Source organism: Pelodiscus sinensis, chromosome 1, assembly GCF_049634645.1.
Source record: "Pelodiscus sinensis isolate JC-2024 chromosome 1, ASM4963464v1, whole genome shotgun sequence".
Taxonomy (NCBI): Eukaryota; Metazoa; Chordata; order Testudines; family Trionychidae; genus Pelodiscus; species Pelodiscus sinensis.
Genome location: NC_134711.1, coordinates 63,626,127 through 63,653,426, shown reverse-complemented (window position 1 = coordinate 63,653,426; position 27,300 = coordinate 63,626,127). Strand labels below are relative to the sequence as shown.

The window sequence follows — 27,300 nt, the reverse complement described above, 5'->3', positions numbered from 1 at the left end:
TTGTATAGAACCAGCATTTGTTACAGAAATAGTTATCAATTTTTAAATGACCAAAACTGAACTGGGTCAAACTCTTTAAAAAAAAATCATCCAGATCATGAAATCTGAGTCATTCAAAACTATCATGTGGAAAAAAAATCCAGTTTTTCTCTTATTATAAAAAGAGGTCAACTCCAGGTTTGTTTCTAACTACAGGTTGAACCCTACAGATTTGAGACTCTGGATTGGAAACATCCATGGTCCACAGATATTGCTGAACTAGAGAGCCACAGAAGCAGGAGCCAGCCAGGAGTCCCACAGGGGCTGGAGAGCCCCAACTAGGTCAACAGCAGCTGTGCTAGGTGGCAGCTGGAAAGCCCCAACCTGGTGAGCCTCTGCAGCAGTGGGTCCGGTGGTGGCTGGGAACTCCTGGTGCCAGTGGGGCCAGCAGTAGCTGGGTGAACCCGACTCAGAACTCCTGGGAACCCCCAGTGGCAGCAGGGTGGGGAGCTTTGGCTGGGCCAGGATCAGTGTGGCCAGCAGCAGAATGGGAAGCCCCAGCCATAGGAGCCCCAGATCCTGGCAAGGAGCCTGTAGCAGGGCCAGAAGTGGAACATTGACCTTTCCTAGTTCAGCAAACTCCCTGGTTCAGGACCACTCAGGTTTAGATGGTGCCAGACTAGGGAGGTCCAACCTGCATGTCAGGCTGTCCCTCCTATCTGCCTTGTTTGGGAGCAGCCAGGGTTTTTAAACATACAAAAGCCTTATTTCCCTCCCTTCTGTCAGAAAGATTCTTACAGCTTTTATGTCTTGTTTGCTGAGAAGAATGGAATGAGAAGGCAAAGCAAATAGTTAATACAGTTCTTACCTGAGAACCAAACACAGCTGGTGAAATTAACAACCTGAAAGTCTAGTGAAACACAAAAGTAGTAAATTTAATTCTGAACATGCACTTGTGTTTGTTCCATTCTTTAACTAATGCTAGAAAGTAAGTTAATGAAGAGGACAGTAAAAGAACTTGTGTTTGCAACATGGAACAAACAAGCCATGGCAATTTGCTTTCCTCTTGTAAAGTGTCACTTTCTAGAATCTTATACAGGCAGTCCCCGAGTTACGTGGATCCGACTTACGTCGGATCCACACTTACGAACGGGGCTTTCTCGCCCCGGAGCTCGCAGGCAGCGGGACCGCCCAGAGCGCAGCGGTCCCGCCACCTCGACCTCCGGGGCAAGAAAAGCTGCTCCGGGTGCCCCTGGTCTGCTGGGGACCATCTCCAGCAGACCAGGGACACCTGGAGCAAAGCCGGGGAGGCAGAGGGGTCTCGCGCCTCTGAGGCTTTGCTCTGGCAAAGCCTCAGAGGCGTGGGACTCCGCTGCCGCTGCGGCTTTGCTCCCGGTGTCCCTGGTCTGCTGGAGACGGTCCAGCTGCCTGTCATCCCACGTGGCTGCCTCTGACACAGAGGCAGCAGCATGGAGTGGCAGTAGCCCCTGTCCAGGGAGCGGGGGGCTGAGCTTCTGGACCCAGCGTGAGCCAGAACTAAGCCAGGCTGCCTGCCTGCCTCGTTCCTAATACATTTTAAATGCAGACCCACAGTGGGAGTAGGTCCTGGACCCAGTGTGAGCTAGGACTGAGCCAGGCTGCTGGCCAGCCCACTTACAAATTTATTGGCGGGGGGGAGGGGAAGAGATGCGTGTAGTCTATATCATAAACCTATAAGCTTTTGCTTATTGGTTAATTGACTACACTATTACATCCCAGAGATGGCTACTCTTGGTAAGATGGCAAGTCGGGTTGACAAGTCACTGGAGAGTAGAGGTCTTGATTTTTCCTTATGGGTGGAAATAGAGTGATTAGCTGTAAAAGTGCTAACTGTGATAGAGGTACATGCAGACATACTAATCCATCTTCAAACTCCATGTTGTCTTGAGGGATAAATTGACTGTGAACCTGTCCTGTGCTTTTGCCTGGGCTCTCTAGACACCTGAAACACACAGATGCTGTCAAGAGAAATATTGAACCTAGCAGAACGTTAACAATGGAGGGTAGTTTAAAGCCTGAAGAGCTTCCATTGAAATGGAAGGACCATTGTATAAAACCCCTGATTCACAGAAGTATTTAGAGATCTAATAGTTTTAGGTTTCTCTGCAGTCCTCAAAACTCTAATGAATCCTGGCAACAGCTTATCTTGGTGCCTTAAGTTTTGAGGGTAAAATTTCTGACTAAGGCCCTGACTCTAGGCATGCACTCTATTGCCTTCTCTAGTTATTTGGATGACTATCTCTTACCTGAGTCCCAGAGTGATCCACCAGATAGGGAGAGAGTGATGTATATCCACCTGTCTCACCTATGATGCCTGATCCATCAAGTGTGGTTGGAGGCTGCCTACTGGATTGTAGCCCAGAGGTGGCTGTGCTGATAACCTTGTAACTTTTTAGGCTAGTGGCTAGATCATTCACCTGGGATAAGCCCCCACCATATTCAGCACAAAACAGTTAGACGAGAAGGAAGGAAGTGGTACCCATCTTAAAACTTTTAGCCTAGTACCTAGAGCACTCACCTGGTATGTGAGAGACTCAGGTTCAATTTTCTCCATTCCAGAGGGGAAGAAAGAATTTGAACATAGGTCTCTCACCACTTTTCTCCCCTTTTAGGAAAGGGGGGAATTGAACCTGGATTTTCAACATCCCAGGTGAGTGCCCTAGGTACTAGGCTAAAATTTTTAAGATGGGTGTGACAGACCGGGCCGGGTCTGGGCACCACTGAGGGCATCCACACAGGGCGAATTGCTCAAATAGGCCACAAACCAGTCCCACAGAGCACTTCAGCTGCCTGTCCCCCCCCTCCTCCGGAGAATGGCACAGCCCAGGACAGGAGGGTTAAATCTTGACACACCACTTGGGAAAAGTTGCTGACCCTTGATCTAGATCATCCCTTACAGATGTCTGTCTAACCCTGGGGTGGGCAATAATTTTTGATGGGGGGGGGGGGGCCTTCAAGATTTTGGTAAGGAAAGTGGTCAAGGGCCACACCCTTCCATGATATTAATGGAAGAGGTGTGGGGTCTGGGATGGAGGTTGGGTGCCGAAGGGAGCTTGGGATAAGGGATTGGGGCCCAGGAGTGAAAATGGGGTCTTGGAGGGAGTTTGAGTGAAGGAGAAGTTGTGACATAAGGCAGGGGATTGGGGTTCAGTGTTTTGAAATGTAATCTAGGACAGGAGAGGGTTGTGACCTAGTGGAGAGGGCTGGGGTGCAAGGATTTGATTTGTGACCTATGGTACAAGGGGATTGTGATGTAGGTCAGGGAATTGGGGTGCCAGATCTGGGAGGGGGTATGGGTGCAGGGGGGCAGAGGGTTTGGGTATTTTGAGTGGGGGGGGGGGCAGAGGGTTGAGGAAGGGAGGGACTGGGGTACCAGAGGCAGGCTCTGGTTTGAGCCTTACCAGCCAGAAGCCCAACCAGCCTGCCTGCCTGGAAATCTAAATGCTTGCAGGACTTAAAATGTTTCTCAGATAGGCTGCAGGGCCATGCACTTGTGTGAATAACTGAGCTGGAGGGAGGAGGGGATATGGTGCTTCATGTGCTGCCTGCTATTCAAATAAGTAGTGCCCAATGGCCAGTTTCTGGCCAGAAATGGCCAGTGGGATTGTGCTAGGGGCAGGGGCAGCGCCTGAAGCCCTCCCCCCCCCCCCGCCCTGGGTCACAGTTTTGAAAGAGAAAAGGCCTGGCAGCCACTTCTCTGAGTTGTGTGTGGGGCTGCGAGGCAAGCAGGGGAGCCTTCCTAGAGCTCCCTGCTGCATCTGTGGGCTGGATCTGGTGTTTTGGTAGGCTGGATTTGGCCCATTGGCTGTATTTTGCCCAGACCTGGTCTCGCGATGTTAACCAACTAATAATTTACTAGTCAGTGGAATTTCCATTGACTGTTTGGCTAGTCCAGTGGTCCCCAATGCGGTGCCCGCGGGCGCCATGGCGCCCGCCGGGACATTTGTGAGCTGGCCGACAACCTGGGCTGGCCCCGCGCATAGTGCATGGGAGGCGCCGTCCCCGGGGCATATGCGGGTGCTCGGGCGCGCGGTGCTCGAGTGGCCCCGGTGCTGGTCCCAGGCGCACGGCTCGGGCAGCAGCGCCGGCCCCGGGCCCACGGCACAAGGCTCTCGGGCGGCCCCGGCCCTGGGGCACATGCCGGCGGCGGCGCCAGGTGCAAGGGCATCCCCGTCGCCTGGTGTGCCCTTGGACGTGCGGCCCCACCCCCCCAGGCACCTGGCGCGTGAGTGGCCCCACCCCCGGGCGCCTGAGAGCCTCTAAAGGTTGGGGACCACTGGGCTAGTCGATAGGCACTTCTGCATTCCTCCTATTGGAGCTCTTGTACATTTCAAAGGAGGAATGCAGAACTCTGCATGCAGCCCAGGTCCAGCGGGAAGTCCCTCTGACTCTGAGCTCCACTACAGTACTTACCCTTTGAAATGCACAAGAGCCCCTAAGTGCTCTTGTGCATTTCAAAGTGGAAGCACCCCCGTGGAGTCTGGAGTCAGCGGGACTTCCCGCTGGCCTTGGGCTGCACATGGCGTGCCAGCTTTGAAATGTACAAGCGTCCCCAGTGGAGCCTCTTGTGCATTTCAAAGCAGAAGTACTCTCACGGAGCCTGGGGTCAGCAGAGGACTCAGAGTTCCCCACTGACTCCAGGCTCCAAGCTGTGGTGCCACTTTGAAATGCCATGCGGAGCCTGGGGTCAGGTATAAGGGATCTAATGGAAAAGGCTTTCTTTAGCGATAGGTCAGTGTCAAGACTGCCATTTTTCTCTGACAAATCTCTGTGCCGAAAAAAAGTGGTGGCCATTTTTATGCTAATGAAGCGCAGGATATTTAAATCCCCGCTTCATAGCAATTTCTCCCAGCCTAATCTTCATCCCTCTGCCGGCAGAGGGGTGCAGTCTAAACATAACCCTAGGCTATGTCTACACTGGAAGCTTCTTGCGCAAGAACAGTTGTTCTTGCACAAAAACGTACCTGCTGTCTACACTGCATGCATGTTCTTGCGCAAGTAAATTTACAGTACAGCGTTGTAAAACAGGGCTTCTTCCGGAAGAGTTATTCTTCTTTCCACGAGGAATAAGCCTTCTTGCGCAAGAGCTCTTCCACAAGAGGGCAGTGTAGACAGGCAACATGAATTTCTTGCGCAAGAAGCCCCTATGGTTAAAATGGCCATCAGAGCTTTTTTGCCCAAGAGAGCATCAGCACTGCCATGGATGCTCTTGCGCAAAAGCACATCTCTTGCGCCAGGGCTGGATTAAGAGGGGAGATAGCCGGGCAGCTGCCCGGGGCGCCAACCTATGGGGGGTGCCTGATGGCAGCTGTAAGGGACGCCAGGGACCGTGCGACTCCCCGTAGAGCTGCCATCAGGCGCTACGCTCCGGGGGCCGCACGGCTCCCCTTAGAGCTGCAATCAGGCGCGGCAGCTGTAAGATGTGCAGCACACCGGGGGGTGGAGCCGCACATGTGTCGCGTGCCCGCTACCCGGGGAGCAAAAATGGCTCAAGCCGTGTGTAGATGCTAGTGTAGATGCGCTCTAGTGGAAGACTTTTTTTGCAAGAACTCTTTCGCAAAACAGTTCTTGCTCAAGAAGCTGCCAGTGTAGACATAGCCCTTAGTGTATAGGGACAGGTGTAGGCAGGAGCTGTGACTCATGGTGCAGGCAGGGGATAATTGGGCTGTGTAAAGGCATGGGTGTAGCTCAATGTCCATGCAGGGAATAGTTGGGGCAGGGTGGGCAATGATTTTTTGCAGGGGGCCACTTAAGAAATTTTTGAAGTGGTCCCAGCTGCATCAGAAAGGGCACGGCCTCAAATGGAAGGGGCCAGGATTAGGGTTGCTAGGTGTCCAGTATTCACCTGGACAATCCGGTATTTTTGGCTCCTGTCTGGTAAAAAAAAAAATTCAGAGAATACCGGACACTAAATTTTTCCCCAGCCAGGAGGTGAAAATGCCGGGCACCTGGCAACCCTACAAACACTCAGTGCCTGGCCTTCCCCCCCTCCGATCCCCAACACCTCCAATCCCCCAGCCCCCGCCCCCACCCCCATGCTTACCTGGTTGCCCAAAGCTACTGGCACAAAATGGCTGCCGGCTAAAAGACCTAGGGGAAGCAATGATTTCCCCTGGGTCTTAGTGGTCAACAGCTCCTATCCCTGCACTCACTTTTAAAGGGAACATGCTGTTTTAATGATGTTTTATTTTAATTTTTTTTTTTTGGCTTAAGTCCCTGGAATCAACGGAATTTTCCTGTTTTTTTGGAAGGGTCTTTGGTATTTTTTGCTTCAACCATCTGGCAACCCTAGCCAGGATACATCCCTGCTTCCCCACTCAGGGTATGTCTACCCTACCCCCCTAGTTCGAACTAGGGGGGGCTAATGTAGTCATACGGAGTTGCAAATGAAGCCTGGGATTTGAATTTCCCGGGCTTCATTTGCATAAAGCCTGCCGGCGCCATTTTTAAATGCCGGCTAGTTCGGACCCCGTGCCGCGCGGCTACACGCGGCACGGACTAGCTAGTTCAGATTAGGCTTCCTAATCCGAACTAGCTGTACGCCTGGTCCCAATTGTCTTGCCAGACCTCATGTCTGAGGCTCCACTCCTGGCCTCGCTTTGTGGAGGGGGTCTTTGGGTGGAAGGCACTGGGCAGAGGGGTCTGTGGAGGGCATTAGCAGTGGTGGGGGCACACTGCAGTTATCTACCTGTGGCCCTTGTAACACATTGTGGGTTGCATAGTCTGAGAACCATTGTCCTAGGTTAACACGCCTATGAACTTCAAACATGGCAAATGAATTTTTTTGCATATGATCTCATCAAGTCACAAGGATACTTCTGATACATCAGACAACTACGGATTGTATATTCATAAGGAATTGATTAGATGTGGTAGTATCTTGACAATTGGGAAAAGTATGCTTTGCACATCTTGGCAGCCCAAAACTAGGTTAAAGTACTAAGCTCACTTTGATGCACACTAACTTCAGTCTGATATCTCAAAGTCAAAGGGAAACAAAGGACACTAGAATGTGTCTGTGTGTGACAAAGATCTGTGTTACACCATTTCTGTAGGTAGCCATAGTGCTTAGAATTTAGTTATTGTAGAAGTTGTTAAAGAAAAGTTGTCTCTGCTGAAAGGCTGTCATTAACACTCAAGGATATGTGATCTTGTTTCCTGTTTAAATGAGTGCAGCTGTTCATATTAAAATGATTGTTTTCTAATTTAGTTATTTAAGACTTATGGATCTGATTTTAAAATTGCAATTTAAAAACAAACTTCTCTTATCGTTTTCATGAAATTCTGATAAATAAGGCTAAACAGTGACTGAATTGGTATGACCAGCATGCTTGCAATGCTATATTGAACTTATCACTTCCTCAGTTATTTGTCTGCTGAAGAAAACTCATTTGTCTGCCCATGAAAACTCATGATACTACAGCCGGTCCCCAATTTAGGAATGAATTACGTACCAAACACTAGGTCGTAACTCGATCTGTTCGTAACTTGGATTACATTCACTTACATTACGGCTGCGCTGTTGTAAGTGCGGGTTTCATTCGTAACTCGGGTTCCTGCTGTATAGGAGGTTGGTCATAAATACGAACGGTCGTAAGTCGATGCGTTCGTACCTCGGGGACCGGCTATATTTATATATTTTTGTTAGTCTAAGGTGCTACAAGGACATTGTTGTTTAAGTTTTTTTTTATTCCTTCCTGTTTTAACAAAACAGGTTATTCTAGATATTGAGGGCTAACAGTGTGGTTGTGTACAGGAAATAATTTCTTCCCCAGACAGCTGTGTTAACTATTCATTAGGGCACTGACGTTGTCTGGCATGGATCTGTGCAGTTTGAGGCATCTGTAGTTTTAGTTCACTTAACACCAAGGATTCCAGGACACAGTGCAGTGTAGGTGCATGCCTGTGTTTGCCTTTGATGTAACATTAAACTTGTTGTTAATCTAATTTAATTTATCATCATGAAGTGGTATTCTCATTCAATCCTGTTCTGGCCAGTGTAGATCACATAAAAAACCTCATTTGTGCTTAATGTAAGCAATCTTTACTTGGCAGAATTTGGTCACTACTTTTTTTTAAATTACATGAGTTTGAAATGTAATAGTGGTAACTCTTGCCCTTAGCAATTTTTTCATACTTTAATTTTTTCATAATTTAATCACACATCAATTTCACATTTCCCACAAAGTAGGGTAATAGATTGCAAATTCACCTATGTATTGTTAGATACAATCATATGTACACTTAACAACGCCTTCATTGTAAAAGTGGATTGTTTTTTCTCATCAGCTTGCAATCCCAGAAACTGAAGTAAACAGGCTGATTAAAGTAGAGATACAGGCTTTTTGTTGAACCTAACAAGGAGATCCTGTTCAGCCTTAACTGGTCTTTTCTATGTAACTATGATGCTCTGTACCCAAGAACTAGTGTGTAATGATGGCATTGAATATTACAATTGTATTTTTATAACAAACCTATATCAAAAAATCCTATTGCAGAAATTGTACTTCATGCAAGCAGTTTTTACTGCTGTAATGCATTTAAGGAGATATATAGGACAGTTATAATAACTGGCATTTGTGCCAACATCCAAGTGACTTATGTTGATATTTGAGGGAATACAGTGCAATAGTCTGTTTCTCTAAAGCAGATGTGGGCAAGCTTGTGAGCCACTTCTACAGTTAAAGTATGGTTCATGGAGTGCCCTCTTTCCCACATTCTCCACCTACCAGATTGAAGGTGGAGACTCTAAGCTTCTGCCCAGTGGGCATTGAGGCTTCTGCCTACTGGTGGGGTGGTAGACAGTAGGGTGTCTGCTTCATGGGAAGTGCCTTAGGCCTCAGGGTTTCTGCCTCAGTCCTGGAACCCTGGCCAACATGCTTAGCTCTCAAACGTCTGAAGCAGGCCTGGGCAAAATACAGCCCAGGGGCCAGATCCAGCCCGCCAAGCCACCAGATCCGGCCCATGCAGGCAGTGGGGAGCCACAGGCGGGCTCCTCAGCTTGCCCTGCAGCCCTGTGGGCTGTGCAGAAAAGTGGCAGCAGCGCTCCATTTCTGTTCTAAAGCCAGAACTCAGGCTTTCAAGGTAATCATAATTAGTACCAGAGGACTGCAGCCTGAGACCTCATCTAAGAGTAGAGAATTACATGATTTCCCCCAGCCCACTGCTGTAATTTCTTGAAACCTGATACCTGAGAAGGGGGTGCACTCGGATGGGGAGGGGTCAGAGGTGCAGTTAGCTTGGTAATATACAGTTATTACAAGCACTTGCAGTACATCAGTGTAATGAATGGGATGGGAGGAGTACTACCCTTTTCTGGACATCCCAGACATTCAATTAACTCAAAGGGGCTTTTGCATTTTGGTGGTGGCAGCTTAGCACACAAGATGATGGAATCTGTGACCTTGAAGTTTAAGCAGAAGCCTATAGTGGCAGAGTATTTTGAAGTCTCTTGTGGGCCTCCATCTTCTGCACTCCAAAGTGCCAGAATAGGTGACAGCCTTGAAAATCAGTACCTAAGATGATTGGGCCCTTTATATCATAAAACAGGTTGTCTGTTCCCAACAACAATAAGAGTATTAATAGGGTCTCTCTCAAAGATATATCTAAGAACCTTTTGTGTTTTGTACAAAGCTTTTTATAGACCGCACAGGTGACAAAACTTCCAACTCAGTCTTGTTTTCTTTATCTTTCAACAACCTTGCTCTGCTCATAGCAAGCAATTTTTTATTCAAAAGTGTTGTTGGTCTATTTTGAAATATCATAACCCTATTAATCTGGTCATACTACCAATTCTGATGCATTAAATTCTTCGAAATTTCTTGTCACATGAGTTGCCACACTCTTCGTGTTTGAACTTGTCCTTGCACCTATGACACTACTTTTTCAGATTTAATTAGTACAGCAAAACCAAGAATAGCTGTAAAATCACCTTGCTGTAATGGAAAAAACAATCGTGCAAAAGAATAATATACCAGTTACAGCAAAATGGAGGATTGTTGCATGCTTCTACTATCTCATATGTTATGGTTTTAACTGTTATTTATTCTCTGTTGTCATGCTATTTCACTGTAGATATAGTCACATTCAAGGCCAAAATATTCCTCAATGATGTTGAAGTCCAATAGTGCTGGCAAAAAAATGTGGCCTTTATGTTCCATTGGTCTGTCAGCAAATGCTGTTTTAAGTATAATCCGGTTTTTTAATTATCTCTGAATACCACCGTCTGTTTAGAACAATTGTAAACAAAAATTAAGATTTTTCCCTTGAAATAAAACAGAATCTCATGGATTTTTTTTTTTCAGTGGCAGACCTAAAATCTGATGATTCTTCATGGGATCTTTCTGATCACTGTATTCAGCACATCCCTATTGCAGTCTGGATGTCCTCTGACATACCTGGTCAATACACATGATAGCTCTAGATGAAAAAGAGTTCTATCAGGAAAAAAGACAAACTTTCACAGAAGCTAGTCTGATTTTAAAAAAATTACTTCAGTCATCTTGTAGCTGTGACTCTTTACTTTAAGCCAGTGGTCCCCAACCTTTTGGGGCTGCTGAGCGCCCGGGGCGGGGCTGCTCACACGCAGGGCACCCAGAGTCGAGGCCACACACGCGCCCAGGGCGGGGCCGCGCATGCGCCTGGAGGCGTGGCCACCCATATGCTGCGTGCCCAGAGCTGGCGCCACCTATGCGCCACACTCCCGGGGTGGCGCCGCAACTGTGCTGCACACCCAAGGGTGGGGCCGCCCACATGCCGCACACCCGGGGCCGGAACAGCCCATGTCCCGTGCGCCTGGGGGCAGGGCTGCCACCGCCCATGCACTGCGTGCCTGGAGCCAGCGCATGTGCCACGCGCCCAGGAGCCAGCAGTGTCCATGCGCTGCGCGCCTGGGGCCAGCGCCTCCCATGTGCTGTGCACCCAGGGCCGGCGCTGCCCAGGGGCTGGCACCGCCCATGCGCCATGCGCCCAGGGGCGGGGCTGGCCCCAATCACTCGGCGGGTGCACAGAAATGGCCTGGCGGGTTCCATGGCGCCCACGGGCACCGCGCTGGGGACCACTGCTATAAGGGTACGTCTATGGGTACGTCTACACTGCATCCCTAGTTTGGACTAGGGATGCAAATGGAGATGACCGAAGTAGTTAATGAAGCGGGGATTTAAATATCCCACGCTTCATTAACATGATCTCACTGGCGCGCTAGTTCGAATCACTGCTGATTCGAACCAGGAAGTGCGCGCCGGGACACGTTAGTTCGGACTAAAGCCCTTAGTAACAAAAAATGACGAGTAACGTTAGTTCGGACAAAGGGCTTTAGTCCGAACTAACGCGTCCTGGCGCGCACTTCCTGGTTCGAATCAGCCGTGATTCGAACTAGCGCACCGGCTAGATCATGTTAATGAAGCGCGGGATATTTAAATCCCCGCTCCATTAACTACTTCGGTCGTCTCCATTTGCATCCCTAGTCTGAACTAGGGATGAAGTGTAGACGTACCCTATGACATCTTGATGACTCATGCAGGCATTTTAGTAATTCTTTTCTAATTTCTCCTGGGATAAGAGAGAGCATACAGTATTGTCAACCCCAAGAGTACAGATATTTTTAATAACATATGGGGTCTTATCTTTTGTGCCTTTGAATGTTCACATTTTCTGGATTTTCTTTGCAAGCATAGGTGCTAGAAATATTTTTTTTAAATGCTCAGATTCTAACAATAGCATAAGTGTAGGCACTGTAGCTTCAAGAGAACCACCACATACCCCAAGGCTACGTCTACACTGGCATGATTTTCCGGATATGCTTATAACGGAAAAGTTTTCTGTTATAAGCATTTTTGGAAAAAGCGGGTCTACATTGGCAGGATGCTTTTCTGGAAAAGCACTTTTTCCGGAAAAACGTCTGTGGCCAATCTAGATGCGCTTTCCCACAAAAAAGCACCGATCGTCATTTTCGCTGTCGGGCTTTTTTGCGGAAAAGAAATCTCTGCTGTCTACACTGGCCCTTTTCCGGAACAGTTTTCCGGAAAAGGACTTTTGCCCGAACGGAAGCAGCATAGTTTTTCCGGAAAAGCACTGATGATTTTACATTAGATCGTCAGTTCTTTTCCGGAAATTCAAGGGGCCAGTGTAGAAAGCTGGCAAGTTATTCTGGAAAAGCGGCTGATTTTCCGGAATAGGTGGCCAGTGTAGACACAGCCCAAGAGTTTAACAATGTTTGGTTTACAGTACTTCCTATAGACCTCTACCAAGTACAAGATGCTCTACAATGGTTAGTGAATAGTCCTTGCCTTGGAGAGCTTGTTTAAACTATTCCCAGTCAAGAACTTGATAAATACTTTTAGTGCACAGTATTGTGGTATATTTGGTCCCATGTTCACATGGGTGAATGCTTAGTTCTTCTGTCTGGACAGCATATTCCACACCAGGATTTCACCTTGGAATAAAAGTAGCACTTCTGCAGCCAATGATGTTTCCATGCTTGGGATTTTCTACTACAGTAAGTTTGTCCTGTATCTTGAAAGAGAATATGTGCTTTAAAAGTTGTTTTAAATATTAGGTTTCTCTCCTCTGTAATCTGCCTATGAACTTTTAAAATAGTTTGATTTATAACTTGTGTACAGAACACAAGTGACAGTTCTTCTTCGAGTGGAGTCCCCGTGGGTGCTCCACAGTAGGTGCTGGGCTCACCCCAGCGCTGCAGAACGGAGACTCTTCAGTAGCAGTGTTTGGCCGGACCGCACATGTGCAGCAGCGTCTTGTGGCATTCACACTTTTCTATGCTCGCGCAGTCCATCCCCCTCCAGTTCCTCTCAACTGCCACAGGCTGCAGACGGAGTGAACTGATCTCCTCAACCTTATTCCTTGTTCCTTCAGCGTGAGATTGTTCTCTTCATAGATATAAAGATATAAGTAGTTGATTTGTTGGTTTAAAAAACCCAACCCCATCCAATATAAGACTATTGACGAAATGCCGTCTTCTTTGGGTCTTCAATGTCTGCCTTGGACGGTCATTCTTCTTGCATCCGCTGTCCGGAAGATATCCATGTCCCTCAAAAATGCCCGCATTGCATAAAACTGACTGCGAGGACCAGACGGGACAGAGAGATGAGGCTCCAGATGATTTTATTCGATAAAGCACTTCAACTGGAGACCTCTGAAAGTGCAACCTCCTTCGGATAGCCTCCGAAGCATAGGGCTTCTTCCCCTATGATGGCACCGCCCAAAAGACATAGGGTGTCACCTACCAAATCTCTGCCCATTAACTCACAGAGCAGAGTTAGTTCAAGAGATAAGTCCGGTACATCCAGCTCTTCAAAACCACGTCCAAAGGCTCCTGCGGCATCGGGACCAAAAAAGCCGGCAAAAGCGACACCGGAACTGAGGTCGACCTTGGCACCGGCCGCGTCCTCGGCACCGAGGGAATCCACACCAAGAACATCATCAGCACCGGCAGTGCCAAGCTCGCCATTGGTGCCCACCGCAGCTTCGGTACGGAGTATGGCACCAAGTTCGACGGCGCAACTGCCTGTGACACTGACTCTGCATGCGACCGGCATCAATACTCCGGGCACTGCACCAAGTCCTCATCAGCACCGAAGCCACTCACATTAATGGTCACTGATTTTTTTTGCTGGCACCATTACTGCCTCTACCAGCACCGCCGTCTCCCACACTATGTGATGCGAGCCGGCACTGATCTCCACACTCTCCACGTCAAAGGCTACCTTCACCATTTTTAGTGGCACACAGGAGTCATCATCATCATCACAGTTGTTACTCTGTGTCTCCAACATCCTCTAGAGCCTCATACACTTACTCTCATTCACCACGCTCAGTCCGTTAATAGCATTGGGAACAACCCCGTTACACTTATTACAATAGATGGTCACCACTTGAAAGACTTTACCACCATGATGACCACTACGACCAATACTCGCCCAATCGACATTTCTACCATTACAGGCAGGGATCGACAAATAATGCAATCTACTCGCCTATGGCGAGTAGATTGCCTGAACCCGGCTCTTCCAAGTTGCAATCTGTGCATGCGCAGATCACCGGACAGCGCGGCTGGCGAGCGGGGCTTGCTGTAGTTCCGCGAACCCTGATTACAGGTCTAGGTCTCGTGTTAGGTCATGTTGAAACTGCATGTCCACCAGACAGTCTCCAACTCTGGCTCCTCCCACTCCAGTGGGCCAGCCTGAGATCTCCACAACACCAACTGTCGGAGCCAGACTACACACAGCTTTCCACCATGGAGGACTGACCACAGGAGGTTTCCCCCATGGACCACTCTTCTTTGTCCCCAGATGAGGATGTTATCCTAGGGGACGTCTCTCCACCTGACTACCACCGTCAATTCCAGGAGCTTTTTAAGAGGGTAGCCATAAGCCAGGAGATACACCTGGATGAGATAAAGGAGAAGCAGCAGCATCTCCTCAAAAACCTTCAGCCTCAACACAAAGCAAAAATAGCCATACCCCTTGATGAGGCTGTACTTGAAGTTGCTGAAGAGATAAGGCAAACCCCAGCTTCTGCTCCACCGACTAGCAGAAAAGCAGACCGAAAATATTTTGTGCCACCTAAAGGGATGGAGTTCCTCTTTACCCATCCCCAACCGAGTTCCTTAGTGGTGGATGCAGCACATCAAAGATCAAAAACTCCACAATATAAAAATACCGCCACTGATAAGGACACAAAGATTGGACTTACTCGGCAGAAGGGTGTATACATCCGTAACACTTATGCTCAGGATAGCCAAGTACACAATACACCTTTCTAACCATATCTTTGACAGTTTCACAAAACTTACACCTTTGCTAAACCATTTACCAGAATCAAAATGACCCATACTCAAATCAGTCATCCAGGAAGGCTATACCCCAGCTAGAACTGCGCTCCAAATAGTGATGGATATGGCGGACACGGCAGCATGGTCCACCGCCACAGCAGTGGTGATGAGACACGCATCTTATCTTCAATCAGCTGGAGTGCCCAAAGATCTCCAGACTAAAGTCGAAGATTTGCCGTTCGACAGAGACAAGCTCTTTTCGGAAAAGACTGATAGTGTTCTACACCCATCAAAGGACTATCGCACAACATTTTGAACATTGGGTATGTGTACCCCACCATACAGTGTCGACGTTATCCTCCATATCAGCGACGCTATGACTGTCTGTATGTCAGACAACAATGGCAGCACCAACAAAGGGCCCTCGACCAACAACTTAACTAACAAAGACCTTAGAGGCGTCAAAACCCAGGAGAATCATACTCAGACCCCACTGAATAACAAACAGCAGGTTTGATGCCTCGGTCGAGGATATGCAGACAAACGCACATGTCGACAAAAGTCACCATGATCACCAATTTCACCACCGCCTGAAGCCCTTTTACCACCAATGGGCCTCAATTACCACTGACAAGTGGGTGTATGAAATAATCCGATCCGGATACTCCATACCCTTCATTACCATTCCCTCTACCCCCACCCCTCACCCTGTCCCTCTTCAGGGACCCATCTCATGAACCCCTGCTATGCACCAAAGTCGACCACCTGCTCTCCATCTGAGCAATAGAATCAGTTCCAGCACAATTCATAGGGGATTCTACTCCCGTTATTTTCTCACTCAGAAGAAGTCAGGCGGATGGCGACCAATAGTAGCTCTCTGGAACTTGAACAAGTTTTTACAAAAATGTTTCAAAATGGTGACCCTTGCTTCAATAATACCCGTGTTAGATCAAGACGACTGATTTGCGGCCCTCAACCTCCAGGATGCTTATTTTCATTTCACAATCTATCCAGCACACAGATGATTTTTATGATTCATGGTCGGAACAAGTCACTTCCAATACAGAGTCCTCCCCTTCGGCCTGTCCACCTCCCTCAGGGTATTCTCAGAAATTCTGGCGGTAGTAGCGGCACACCTCCGTCAAGAAGGGGTGATCGTATTCCCTTATCTGGATGACTGCCTATTGAAAGGTCGCTCTCACACCGATGTTCTTGATATGCTCAAGACCACTATGAGAACCTTCCATGCCCTCAGATTACTCATCAACAGTCAAAAGTCCATTTTTCATCTGACTCAAGAATTGCAATTCATCGATGTCAGCATAGATATGATCACCACAAGAGCATACTTACCCATCCAGAGGTTCCAGCCCATCCAAGACCTCACAGAAATTGTTTGAGACAGTCCGTCCGTCCATCCAGTTACTCACTTGTTTAAAACTCATGGGTCACGTGGCAGCTACAACTTACGTGGTCCATTATGCCAGACTACACTTTCGCAGCCTTCAGTATTGGCTAGTGTCCGTATACAACCATACGAAGAACGACCTCTACAGATCAGTGACCCCTCCGCCATCTGTTATCCAATCACTCCATTGGTGGACAAACCGCACGAATCTTCTTGCTGGCGTGCCCTTCTACCCACAACAACCCTCACGTCATATCACCACCAACGCCTCCCTTTGGGGGTGGGGAGCACACCTGGACAAAATTTCAATCCAGGGCTACTGCTCACTTTCTGAGACACGACTCCACATACATTTACTGGAACTCCGGGCAATCTTCAATGCCTGCAAATATTTCCTCAGTTACATCTGCTATACCTCAGTAAAAATCTTCACAGACAACGTCGCCTCAATGTATTATATGAGCCGTCAAGGCAGAGCCCGCTCCCTCTGAATGGAAGCGATCTGCTTTTGGAATTGGTGCATTCGCCACGGCATAACACCTGTGGCATCTTACTTGCTTGGCGTCACGAACATTCATGCAGACTTCCTCAGCAGACATTTCGCTCTGGAGCACGAGTGGGAATTTCACGACGGAGTCCTCCATATTCTCTTCTGACTCTGGGGCGCTCCCCATATAGATCTTTTTGCTATGTGTCACAACCGTAAATGCCAGAAATACTGTTCCAGAGCCGGACTCGACCCAAGCACCATAGGCGATGCATTTCTCCTCAACTGGAGCAGACCTCTCCTCTATGCTTTTCCACCTACAGTTCTCATTCCCAAAGTTCTGCAGAAGATCAAAACGGATGGTGCCACAGTCATACTAATATTACCAGCATGGGTGTGTCAGCACTGGTTCCCCTTCCTTTAACGCATGTCATCATGCAGACCGTAACAGCTGCCAACCCTCTCGAACCTCCTCAGAACCAAGGGACACTGCGACACCCCCAAATACATACCTTGCGGCTCACTTCATGGCTCCTAGTTGGCTGAACCCTTCTGAATCTCCTGCTCTACTCAGGTCCAAAACGTAGTAATTCACTGTAGAAGGCAGACGACCAGAAATACCTACCTCTCGAAATGGCGCAGGTTCGCCTCCTAGTGTGCCACGCAGCAGCTGGTCCTGCATGCCGCTCCACTTCACCTTGTCCTCAACTACCTGCTATACCTAAAACACACAGGCCTAACCTCAGCATCTCTCAGAGTTCATCTAGCTGCAATTTCCGCCTTCAGACAACTGATTGAAGGCACCTCCCTTTTCACCCACCCGACTACCAAGAGATTCATGAAAGACCTTGTGAATCTAAGCCCCCTTGTAAATCCATTCCCCCAGTATGAAACTTGGACATTGTTCTTGGGGCCTTAACCACACCACGATTTGAACCGTTGGCCACCATACCTTTGCAAACATTAACTATGAAGGTAGCCTTCCTTCTCGCAATTACATCAGCATGCGGAATCAGTGAGTTATCAGCACTTATGGTAACACCGCTGTACACTATCTTCAGTAAAAATGCGGGAGTCCTAAGGCCTCATCCAGCGTTTATACCTAGAGTTTGTTTGTCCTTTCATATCAACAAACCTATTATCCTATCTTCCTTTTAACCCAAGCCTCACGCCTCACTATGTGACACGTCTCTCCATACACTTGACATCTGTAGAGCCCTCGCCTTTTATATAGACTGCATGAAATCTTTTAGGAAAACAGACCGCCTAATCGTCTCTTTAGCTGAGAAATCTAAGGAACAGCCTTTATCATCTCAGCGTATTTCTAAACTCATAACCACGTGCATAACCCAGGCTTATGTCACCAAGGGCTTATCACTTCCAGCGCAGCCTTGAGCACATTCTACGAGAGCAATGGCAGCGTCAACAGCCTTCCTCAAGGCATTTCCCTGAAAAACATCTGCAGGGCAGCCACCTGGTCATCACGATACGTTTGTTAAACATTACGCAATCCAACAAAAATGGCTCTCAGACGCTGCAGTGGTGTCAGCAGTGCTCTTATCAGCGAACAAGTAGGGACTCCATATCCCACCTTCCTGCTCATGGGGGTATTGCTGCTCAGTCACCTACTGTGGAGCACCCACGGGGACTCCACTTAAAGAAGAAAGCGAAGTTACTCACCCTGGTGCAGTCACTGTCATTCTTCAAGATGGTCCCCGTGGGTGTTCCACTACCCATCCTCCTCCCCGCTTCGGAGTCTCTCTTTCTTCTTTCTCTCAGATTCCGAGGCAGCCTTAAGGAACTGGAAGGGGACGGATCGCGTGAGCATAGAAAAGAGCGCGAACACCGCAAGACATTGCCGTGCATGCGCAGTCCAGCCGAACACTGCTACTGAAGAGTCTTCATTCTGCGGCACCGGGGCGAGCCCAGCACCTACTGTGGAGCACCCACAGGGACCATCTCGAAGAACAACAGTTACTGCACCGAGGTGAGTAACTTTGCTTTTCAAAATTGAGAAATTTATTTTTTAAATCCTGCTTTAAAGTTTTGAATACTATAACAAATAATGCTTTTATAGATCTTAGGCTGATTAGTAATGAGTCAAGCCCTAGCTACATCAAAGACTAAATTTTGCTCTAAGAACTACTGTGAAGGCTGTATTTCTCTGGAACACGGCAGATCACACAGCCCAGAATGAAGCATGTGAAAAAGGGTGAGGACCAGGTATTCTCTGACAAGGAGATCCAGCTGTAAAACAGTCTTCCGGGGTGATCTAGTGAGTCCAGTCTTGCCATCTTTTAGGATGTGTTGCAAAACGTTCCATCTTAAATTGTTCTGACAATCTAAACAGCCCTTTTATTCTCAATCCCCCTACTAATTCCCCTTCTTTCTTTCCCCCAAAAAACATCCTATCCCAAGGAATATGTGCCAGAGATTCTATTAGGTCCATTAGTGACTTCACTATTGCTATAGATTTTACACAGAAGGCACTCAGTTACTATGATGTTGGGTAGCAGTATAATATCTTCAGATAGTTAGTTACAGCATGCAAATCTATTGTCTCTTATCTTCCTTATTAAGAGCAATCAGATTTTGCCACTCTTCCTCACATTGAATTACTTACTTGGAAGGCAGTTCCAGTGACTTCCATGGGACTACTTGTACTGTTATTACTAATTGTGAATAAGTTTGTGGCACATACTTGGTGTAAATAGATCTGGTTGAACAATAACCTAAATCAAATGTTGGTAAATTCTAGTTTGTATTTTATTGGGTTGGGTTTTTTTGGGGTAGGGAGATTATATAGTGGGGATTGTATACTGACATATTCCCAAATAAGCATTTTATGCAAAGCAGTTTGGTATTGAACAATCATCCAGCATATTTGGTATTAGAACTCACAACTGATGAGCCAAATATTTTAAAGTATGGCATAAACTTAGGTTTTTCTTTTTAAATGAATTATGCAGATCAGTTTTGAAGATTCGCAAATGTAAAATCCCTCTAATTTTCAAATAGAAGCTTGACTAGTCACAAAAGTTCTTGTTTAGTGTGTTCAAATATTCTGTCAGCTTTAACGAAGACAGATTTAGGGCTAACTGTGTATGTGTATCAAAGTGATCCATTACATGGGGTCTGCTTTTTTGGTTTAACATGTTAAGTTTAAATATATGGAAAAAGGCCCAGGGAGCCATCAGGTGAGGCAGTGTTTTCTGTTAGTATGTACCTTTAGTTTTGCTATAATACAGGTACAGAACTTCGTGTATATAATATGTACAGATGCTTCAATATACTATCCTTTAAAAAAAATAGATATAGTCTTATTTTTTTCTTCAAAATTTTATAGCTTTGACATGCTGCTAGTTGGACCAGACACTTCTCCCAGAATCCATTTATTTACATGTATAAATATGACAGGTCTTGTCTCTCCATCCATTAGCTTATTTTACACAGGATGCTTTGATATGGGTAGTTCCTGGGTCCACTAGAAATAATTTAGTTTCAGAAAATCTATTTTTTCCTGTCACCTCTTTCCCTTCAATGAAAAGTAAAGTTGGTAGCTTTGAATAGTGGCAGACTTACTACCTAAATCTGGTTGCATTTTGGCAGCCAGGCTTAAATTTGATAATCTAGGCCCTGATCCTGCAATGAGACTGCTCCCATGAATAATGGTAGCAAAACAGGTCCCCAACAACAAAAAGCCATTGCTATAGATGGTAATCCATTACAGTTAATTTTGTTTTTGAGACTCATTTCTTATCCTTGTTGATCTCAGAGAAATTTTTTTATAGTTACTTCAGTGGCTCCAGACGTCTCTCCAACAATTAATTATATTTTATTTTGCAAGATGATGCTCCTACTTTACTGGCGTTGAAATATTTTTCCTGTCTCTCAGGAAACTGTTTTGTTTTCTTGTCACTTACAGTAAGTTTTCCTAACCATATCCTCTCTCTTATTCAATAAACCTGAATTTAAAAGAGTTTTCTGAGCTATTCTATCTGGGTGAGTAATACCTGCATTTTCAGGAGTATTTTACAAAAGAATACCTTTGTACATTTTTTAACTTGGGCTTTGAAATAGGGATGTTAAATTGCAGGTAATTGACTAATCGAATAGTCGATGCATTTTGCATCGACTATTTGACTAGTTGATAGGGCATCTCCACCTTTTGAAGTGTGGAAACAGCCCACAAGGGGGTTTCAAAGCAGCAGTGCCATGGGGAGCCGGAGGTCTGACCCCAGGCTCCACATGGTGCTGCCACTTTGAAGTACCTCTTGCTTCCCCCCCCCCCCCCCTTGCTGCTTCTTTCTGATAGAGGCAGCAAAGGGGAGGAGCGACTAGTCAAAAGCTTATTGGTTAGTCGACTAGTCCTTCACATCCCTACTTTGAAGACAAAGTACAGTTCTGAAGTCTTATAAAAACATTTTTATGCTATATGAAGGGTACACTGGGAAAAAAGTGGGAGAATATGTAGGATTTCTAACCTTTTGTTTGTGTAAATTTACACTTAACAGTACTTTACCCCTTCCCCTTTTTAAAGGTAGAGAACTGTGGGTTCTTGTTCTGGGAAGATTTCCAACTGAACATACAATTGGCATACCGGAGTTCAAGTATATTGCCAATATGCATGGGGATGAGGTATGTCCATAATTTCAATTTTAAAAAAATAAAATTTATAAAAAAACATTTACAAAGATCTTAAAAGGAATTTTGTTTATGTTCCGATTAATTATTAGGGCTTGCTGTGCCCTAACAATTTCTTACAAATTCTTAAAAGGTGACATACAGAGGACTTGAAATGGCCCTGTGCCCTTTGTATCTCTTAAAGATGTATGTATAAATATGTTTATTTTTCTTCAATCTAAAAAAGCTCAGCTATGGCCCAAGTAGTGCTAAGGACTCTATGTGTGCGTGCGTGCACCAGGAGGGAGGGTGCAGGGTGTGTGAGAGAGATTGCTCTGCAAGAGCTGGCTGAGGGTGTGTGTGACAGAGAGATTGATTGCTGGAAGGTCACTGTGTGAGGTCTTCACTTAATAAAAACCTTCAAAAAGATTAACAGTCTACTATAAAATTTCTCTTTAATAGCTCAACTTTCTCTCCCTTGGGTCTGTAATACTGCCATTTTCATTAGTTCTCCATTCTTTTTCCACTCCAGGAAAAAGATGAATTTCTAATAGTTTTTCCCCCTGAGGAAAACAAGGCCTCCTTAATGTATCAGAAAGAGAAGGCATTTTCTCCATTTTCTCTTTTCTCCATTATAAATCACCAGTGAGGGCCACTAGTAAGAGAACACATTAATTATTCAGAGCATGGTATATGGACCTTGTTCAGAAAGTCCACAGAAGTTAAATGTTAGGTTGCAGAGTTGAGCACTTTACACAGAGCACGTTAGACTTCCTCTTGCATCAGTTGATACCTGTGTGAGCTGGCAGACATGGAGGAATCTTTACATATCCTTATTCTGGATAATGCCTGGAGATCTTAACATAACTCGCAATGAGTCATAGATGTAACAACCTTTCTGGGGGTATGTCTACACTACAGCACTAATTCAAACTAACTTAGTTCAAATTAGTTAATTCGAACTAAGCTAATTCGAACTAACGCATCTAGAACTAAAAACTAGTTCGAATTAGCGTTTTGCTAATTCGAACTAGTGCGTCCACATTAAGTGGACCCTGAAGGGGGGTTAAGGATGGCCGGAAGCAGTGCCGGCAGGGCATCAGAGGAGGACTTAGAGCGTGGAGATGCTGCCTCAGGCTAGCCGAGGTCTGTGCTTAAAGGGTCCCGATCCCCACCCTGGACAGACAGTTCTCAGGGGTGCCCCGCTTGCAAAGCAGTCCTGGCTTGAAGTGCCCTGAGTGCCCACACTGGGCACATCACAGCACTCGGCCATCAGACCGGCTGCACTTGCCGCAGGCTGCCATCTGGGGAGAGGGGGCAATTGGGGGGCTGCAGGAGAGCTTCCACCCCCAGAAGCCTGCAGAGCCAGCCCAGTCCTCCCCATCGGGGGCTCGTGCCCCATTCCTCCCTCACTTCCTTCCACTTACCCTTCCCTAGCCCCTCTTCTTGATGTACAAAATAAAGATAACATGTCTTCCAAAATGGAATCTGTCTTTATTGAACAAAACTGGGGGAGACTGGGAAAAGGAGGTGGGAGAGGGGAAGAGAGAGGCTGGGAGAGGGGAGGGTAACTAAAATGATCAGGGGTTGGGAACAGGTCCCATATGAAGAGAGGCTAAAGAGACTGGGACTTTTCAGCTTAGAAAAGAGGAGACGGAGGGGGGACAGGATAGAGGTCTCTAAAAGCAGGAGTTGGGTGGAGACGGTGCATACAGAAAAGTTCTTCATTAGTTCCCATAATAGAAGGACTAGAGGACACCAAAGGAAAGGAATGGGTAGCAGGCTTCAAACTAGTAACAGAAAGTTGTTCTTCACAAAGCAAAGAGTCAACCTGTGGAACTCCTTGCTGCAGGAGGCTGTGAAGGCTAGAACTAGAACAGAGTTTAAAGGGAAGTGAGATCAAGTGATGGAGGTTGGGTCCATGGAGTGGTATTAGCCAGGGGGTAGCAGTGGTGTCCCTGCCCAAGGTTTGTGGAAGGCTGGAGAGGGATGGCACGAGACAAATGGCTTGGTCACTGTCTTTGGTCCATCCCCTCCAGGGTCCCTAGGGTTGGCCGCTGTTGGCAGACAGGCTACTGGGCTAGATGGACCTTTGGTCTGACCCAGGACGGCCATTGTAAGCTCAGGGTCGGGGGTCTCAGTGGACCCCCTTGATTTTCATGCACACCTGCTCCTGGGTGGCCAGGCTGGCAGCTCTCCTGCCCTAGACGGCCACTTTCCTGTGCCTAGTGCGGAGATCGTGGACGAGGTCCATGATGTCCGCACTAGCCCAGGAAGGTGCCCGCCTCTTGCGGTCCAGGGCAAGCTCCCGGAAGCCGCCAGCCTGGTCCCGGGAAGAGGGGGTGGGCTGGGGGACATCGGTTGGGTGGCTCTGTGCCGTGCCAGGTGCAGGGTCTGCTGGCTGGGTGCTGGCAGGCTTGCACCTGGCACGGGCACCATAGCCAGCCCGTGCCCCTTTAAGGGGTCCGGGGCCGGGAGGGGGGCAGTAGAGTTTCCCTGGTGTTGACCAGACTGGCCACCAGGGAAACCTGGGGAGGGCTAGCCTGCCACTAGTTCGAATTAAGGGTCTACACACCCCTTAATTCGAACTAGTAAGTTCGAACTAGGCTTAATCCTCGTGGAATGAGGATTACCTAGTTCGAACTAAGCGCTCCGTTAGTTCGAATTAAATTCGAACTAACGGAGCGCTAGTATAGCACCTATGAAAGTTAGTTCGAACTAACGTCCATTAGTTCGAACTAACTTTGTAGTGTAGACATACCCTGGGAAAGTACTACAGCCTTATCAGCAGTAATAGAGACACCAAGTAAGGTCAAAAGTGAGAAATATTTGCCCTCTTTAGAGTCAGCAGACTTTATGAAGGCAGCCTTTGCATTGGTGACCATTACTATAAATGCAGCACATAAACTGGTCTCAGCCACATTATGAATACAAAACAAACTCATAGATCTCAACACAGTGTGGAAAGAATGTATTTATTAAAGATACATTGGCTATCACTGTAGTCCTATTATGCAATATCTACTGTATCTATAAGCATATACCAGACTATCATGGAATGGTTCGGATTTCATTTTTTCACTTATTTCTCCTTTCTTCAATTATTTCATCTATTTCTTACTCTCAAGTCCCTTTTAAAACAAAGCTGTAACTACTTTTAATAGGCATGTTCAAGATACCTTGAATTTTTCCCTCAGAACTGATCATATCTCCCTGATGTAGACTCCCAAATATGACAGGGAATTCTATAGACTTCATTCTATAGCAGGGATTGGCAATAATTTTTTGCCAGGGGCCACTTCAGAAATTTTTGGGCCTCACCAGAAGGGGCACGGCCTCAAACGGAAGGAATAGGGACAGGATTCTTCCCAGGGCCGGCTCTAGGCACCAGCAAATCAAGCAGGTGCTTGGGGCGACACTTTGCCAGGAACGGCATTTCAGGTAAGCAGCTGGTACCATCCCTGGCAACGCCTAGCCCCGCTCCGCCGATTTAAAGAGTCACGGCTGGGAAACGCCGCAGGTGTGCGTAGCCAGCTGACAGCACCAATGTGCCCCAGAGCCTGCTGGCCGCCCCTGTCTCCTCTACTGCTCCTCCCCTCCCACATCAACGCCTAGCCCCGCCCTGTCCCGCCCCACTGATTTAAAGGGCCGTGGCCCAATGTGCCACGGAGCCTGCTGGCCGCCCCCGTCTCCTCCGCTGCTCCTCCCCTTCCCCAGCAACACCTAGCCCCTCCCTGACCCGCCCCACCAATTTAAAGGGCTGCAGGAGACACCGTGGCTGTGCAGCCAGCACTGGCGCCATGTGCACCTACCCCGGAGCCTGCTGGCCACCCCTGTCTCCTAGTCCTGAGTCCTGCTCCTCCCCGGCGGCCGCTACCTCCTCCGAGAGCCTCCCCACTCCAAGCCATCAGCCACCCCTCCACCTACATCGTATGGCAGTGGTCCTCAACCTGTGGAGGTTGCCGGGCGCCAGGGGGCGTGGCCGTTCGCCCACCGGGCGCCAGGGGGCGGGGCCCCCCCATAGCCGCACGCCCCCCCCATAGCCGCGCGCCCGGGGCCGGCGCCCCCCGCCCCTCCTCCAAGTGCCCGGGGCCAACTCCAAGTGCCCGGGGCCAACTCCAAGCGCCGCGTGCCCGGGGCCAGCGCCCCCTCCCCCCCCCAAGCTCCGTGCGCCCGGAGCCGGCGCCCCCTCCCTCCAAGCGCCGCGCGCCCGGGGCCGGTGCCCCCTTCCCCCCAAGCGCCGCGCGCCCGGGGCCGGCGCCCCCCCCTCCTCCAAGCGCTCGGGGCCGGTGCTCACCATGCGCCTGGAGCCGGCTCTGGCACTGTGCATGCGCCACGTGCCCAGGGCCAGGCCAGCCCCGAGCACGTGGCGGGCGCACACGAATGCCCCCGCGGGCGCCATGGCGCCCAGGGGCACCGTGTTGGGGACCACGGTCGTATGGAAATCCCAGGTAAGATGTCCCCTTTCTGCCTAAGGTTGCCATGTGTCCAGTATTTTTGCCTGTTCGGTAAAAAATCAGAAAATACCAGACACCTGACAAACCTACAAACACTCAGCCCGCTGGCCCAGCCCCCGGCCTCTCCCCCTAGCCCCTAGGCCCCGACAGCCTCAGCCTTACGGACCCTTTGAAGTCTGTTCCTAGTATATTTCTCTTGGTCATGGTTGTAGTAGAAGTAGAACCAACACACACACACACACACACACACACACACACACACACACACACACACACACACACACACACACACACACACACACACACACACTATTAACTGTTCTACGCTCTACAAAGAACCACACATGTGGTTTCATAGATTTGTCTTTAAAGAATTAAACTTCGTTGATCTGGATAAACTTTTGTGTTCTTCTTCGAGTGGCCCCGTGGGTGCTCCACTCTAGGTGTCGGGTCCCGTCCCGGCGCCGCAGCTCGGAGACTTTTCATAGCCGTGTTCCCGCCGGCTCGCGCATGCGTGATTCACCAGGATAGCGTTCGCGCCTTTATCAGCCGCGCGCGAGCCGGCAACCGTCAGTTCCTCTCAACCGCCTCAGGTCGCGGTCGGAGCTCCCTGATCTCTTATCTAGTCATGTTTAGATAGTTGTCTACCTGTAAATAGTTAGAGTTCTTAGGGTTAGCTGTGTTCCTGTTCACTTTACCTGTTCTCTTGTTTAAAAAAAAAAAAAAGTAGTTCTTAAAACTGTTTTTCACTCTGAAGCGCTGCGGCTAAGCGCGAAGCTGTGAAATTGACTAACCGCAGTGGGTTAAACAAGTTTCAATCTTTCCATAACTCTGACTCAAAATGCCAGGATCAACTGGTTTCAAGAAATGTTCGGTCTGCCGAGAAGCCATGCCAACGGCTGACGGCCATGATACTTGTATTAGGTGCCTGGGAGACACTCATGTCCCCGACAAGTGCACCCATTGCCGCAAACTAACTTCGAGAGCCCGGAGGGAGCGGGAGATGAAACTACGTATGTTCATGTTCGGTAAGGCATTGCAGCCTGACCCTACCCCTCCAGCAGCCACAAAAATCTCCCAGCACAAGCGGAGAGTGGCTTCTCCGGGACCGACTGACTCCCAAGCGGCAAAGCCGCCCCGGGCGCGCTCCCTCCCTGCGGCAGCTTCAACCCCGGCAGCGGCGTCTAAAGTGACCTCCGGGGGGTCCACATGACTCACGGGGAACAGCACAAAGGAGCCCTCATCATCTAGAGCCAGAGCGGCTTCAGCACCAACACAGGGAGTGGAGCCGCAATTGACAAGCAAGCCGGCAGCGGCTTCAGTTTCCCGCGCCTTGAAACTGACAAGCGCGCCGGCACCGCAACTGACCAGCGTCCCGGCACCGTCTTCAGCGGCTTCAACGGCGCCCGGGGGATCGGCGCCTGTCTCCCCTGCCCCGGCGGTGACGTCGGCACCGTCTTCCCCAGCACCGAAACCTGAGGCAGAACACGCTAATGCCTCAGGCTCGGCACCTTTG

At 48.3% G+C, this 27,300-nt stretch overlaps 1 protein-coding gene across 3 annotated transcripts in view; it reads left to right on the top strand.

Moving 5' to 3' along the window:
- Positions 1–27,300, top strand: part of CPM (carboxypeptidase M) — an 80,262-nt gene that overhangs the window by 13,636 nt on the left and 39,326 nt on the right. For 2 of the 3 annotated variants that reach the window (XM_075931535.1, XM_025183885.2), the window contains one exon: positions 21,245–21,342. The exons of the other annotated variant lie outside the window; for it this stretch is intronic. In XM_075931535.1, the coding sequence (XP_075787650.1) occupies positions 21,245–21,342 (98 nt within the window). The remainder of the gene's footprint in view (positions 1–21,244; positions 21,343–27,300) is intronic. 3 annotated transcript variants of the gene reach the window in all.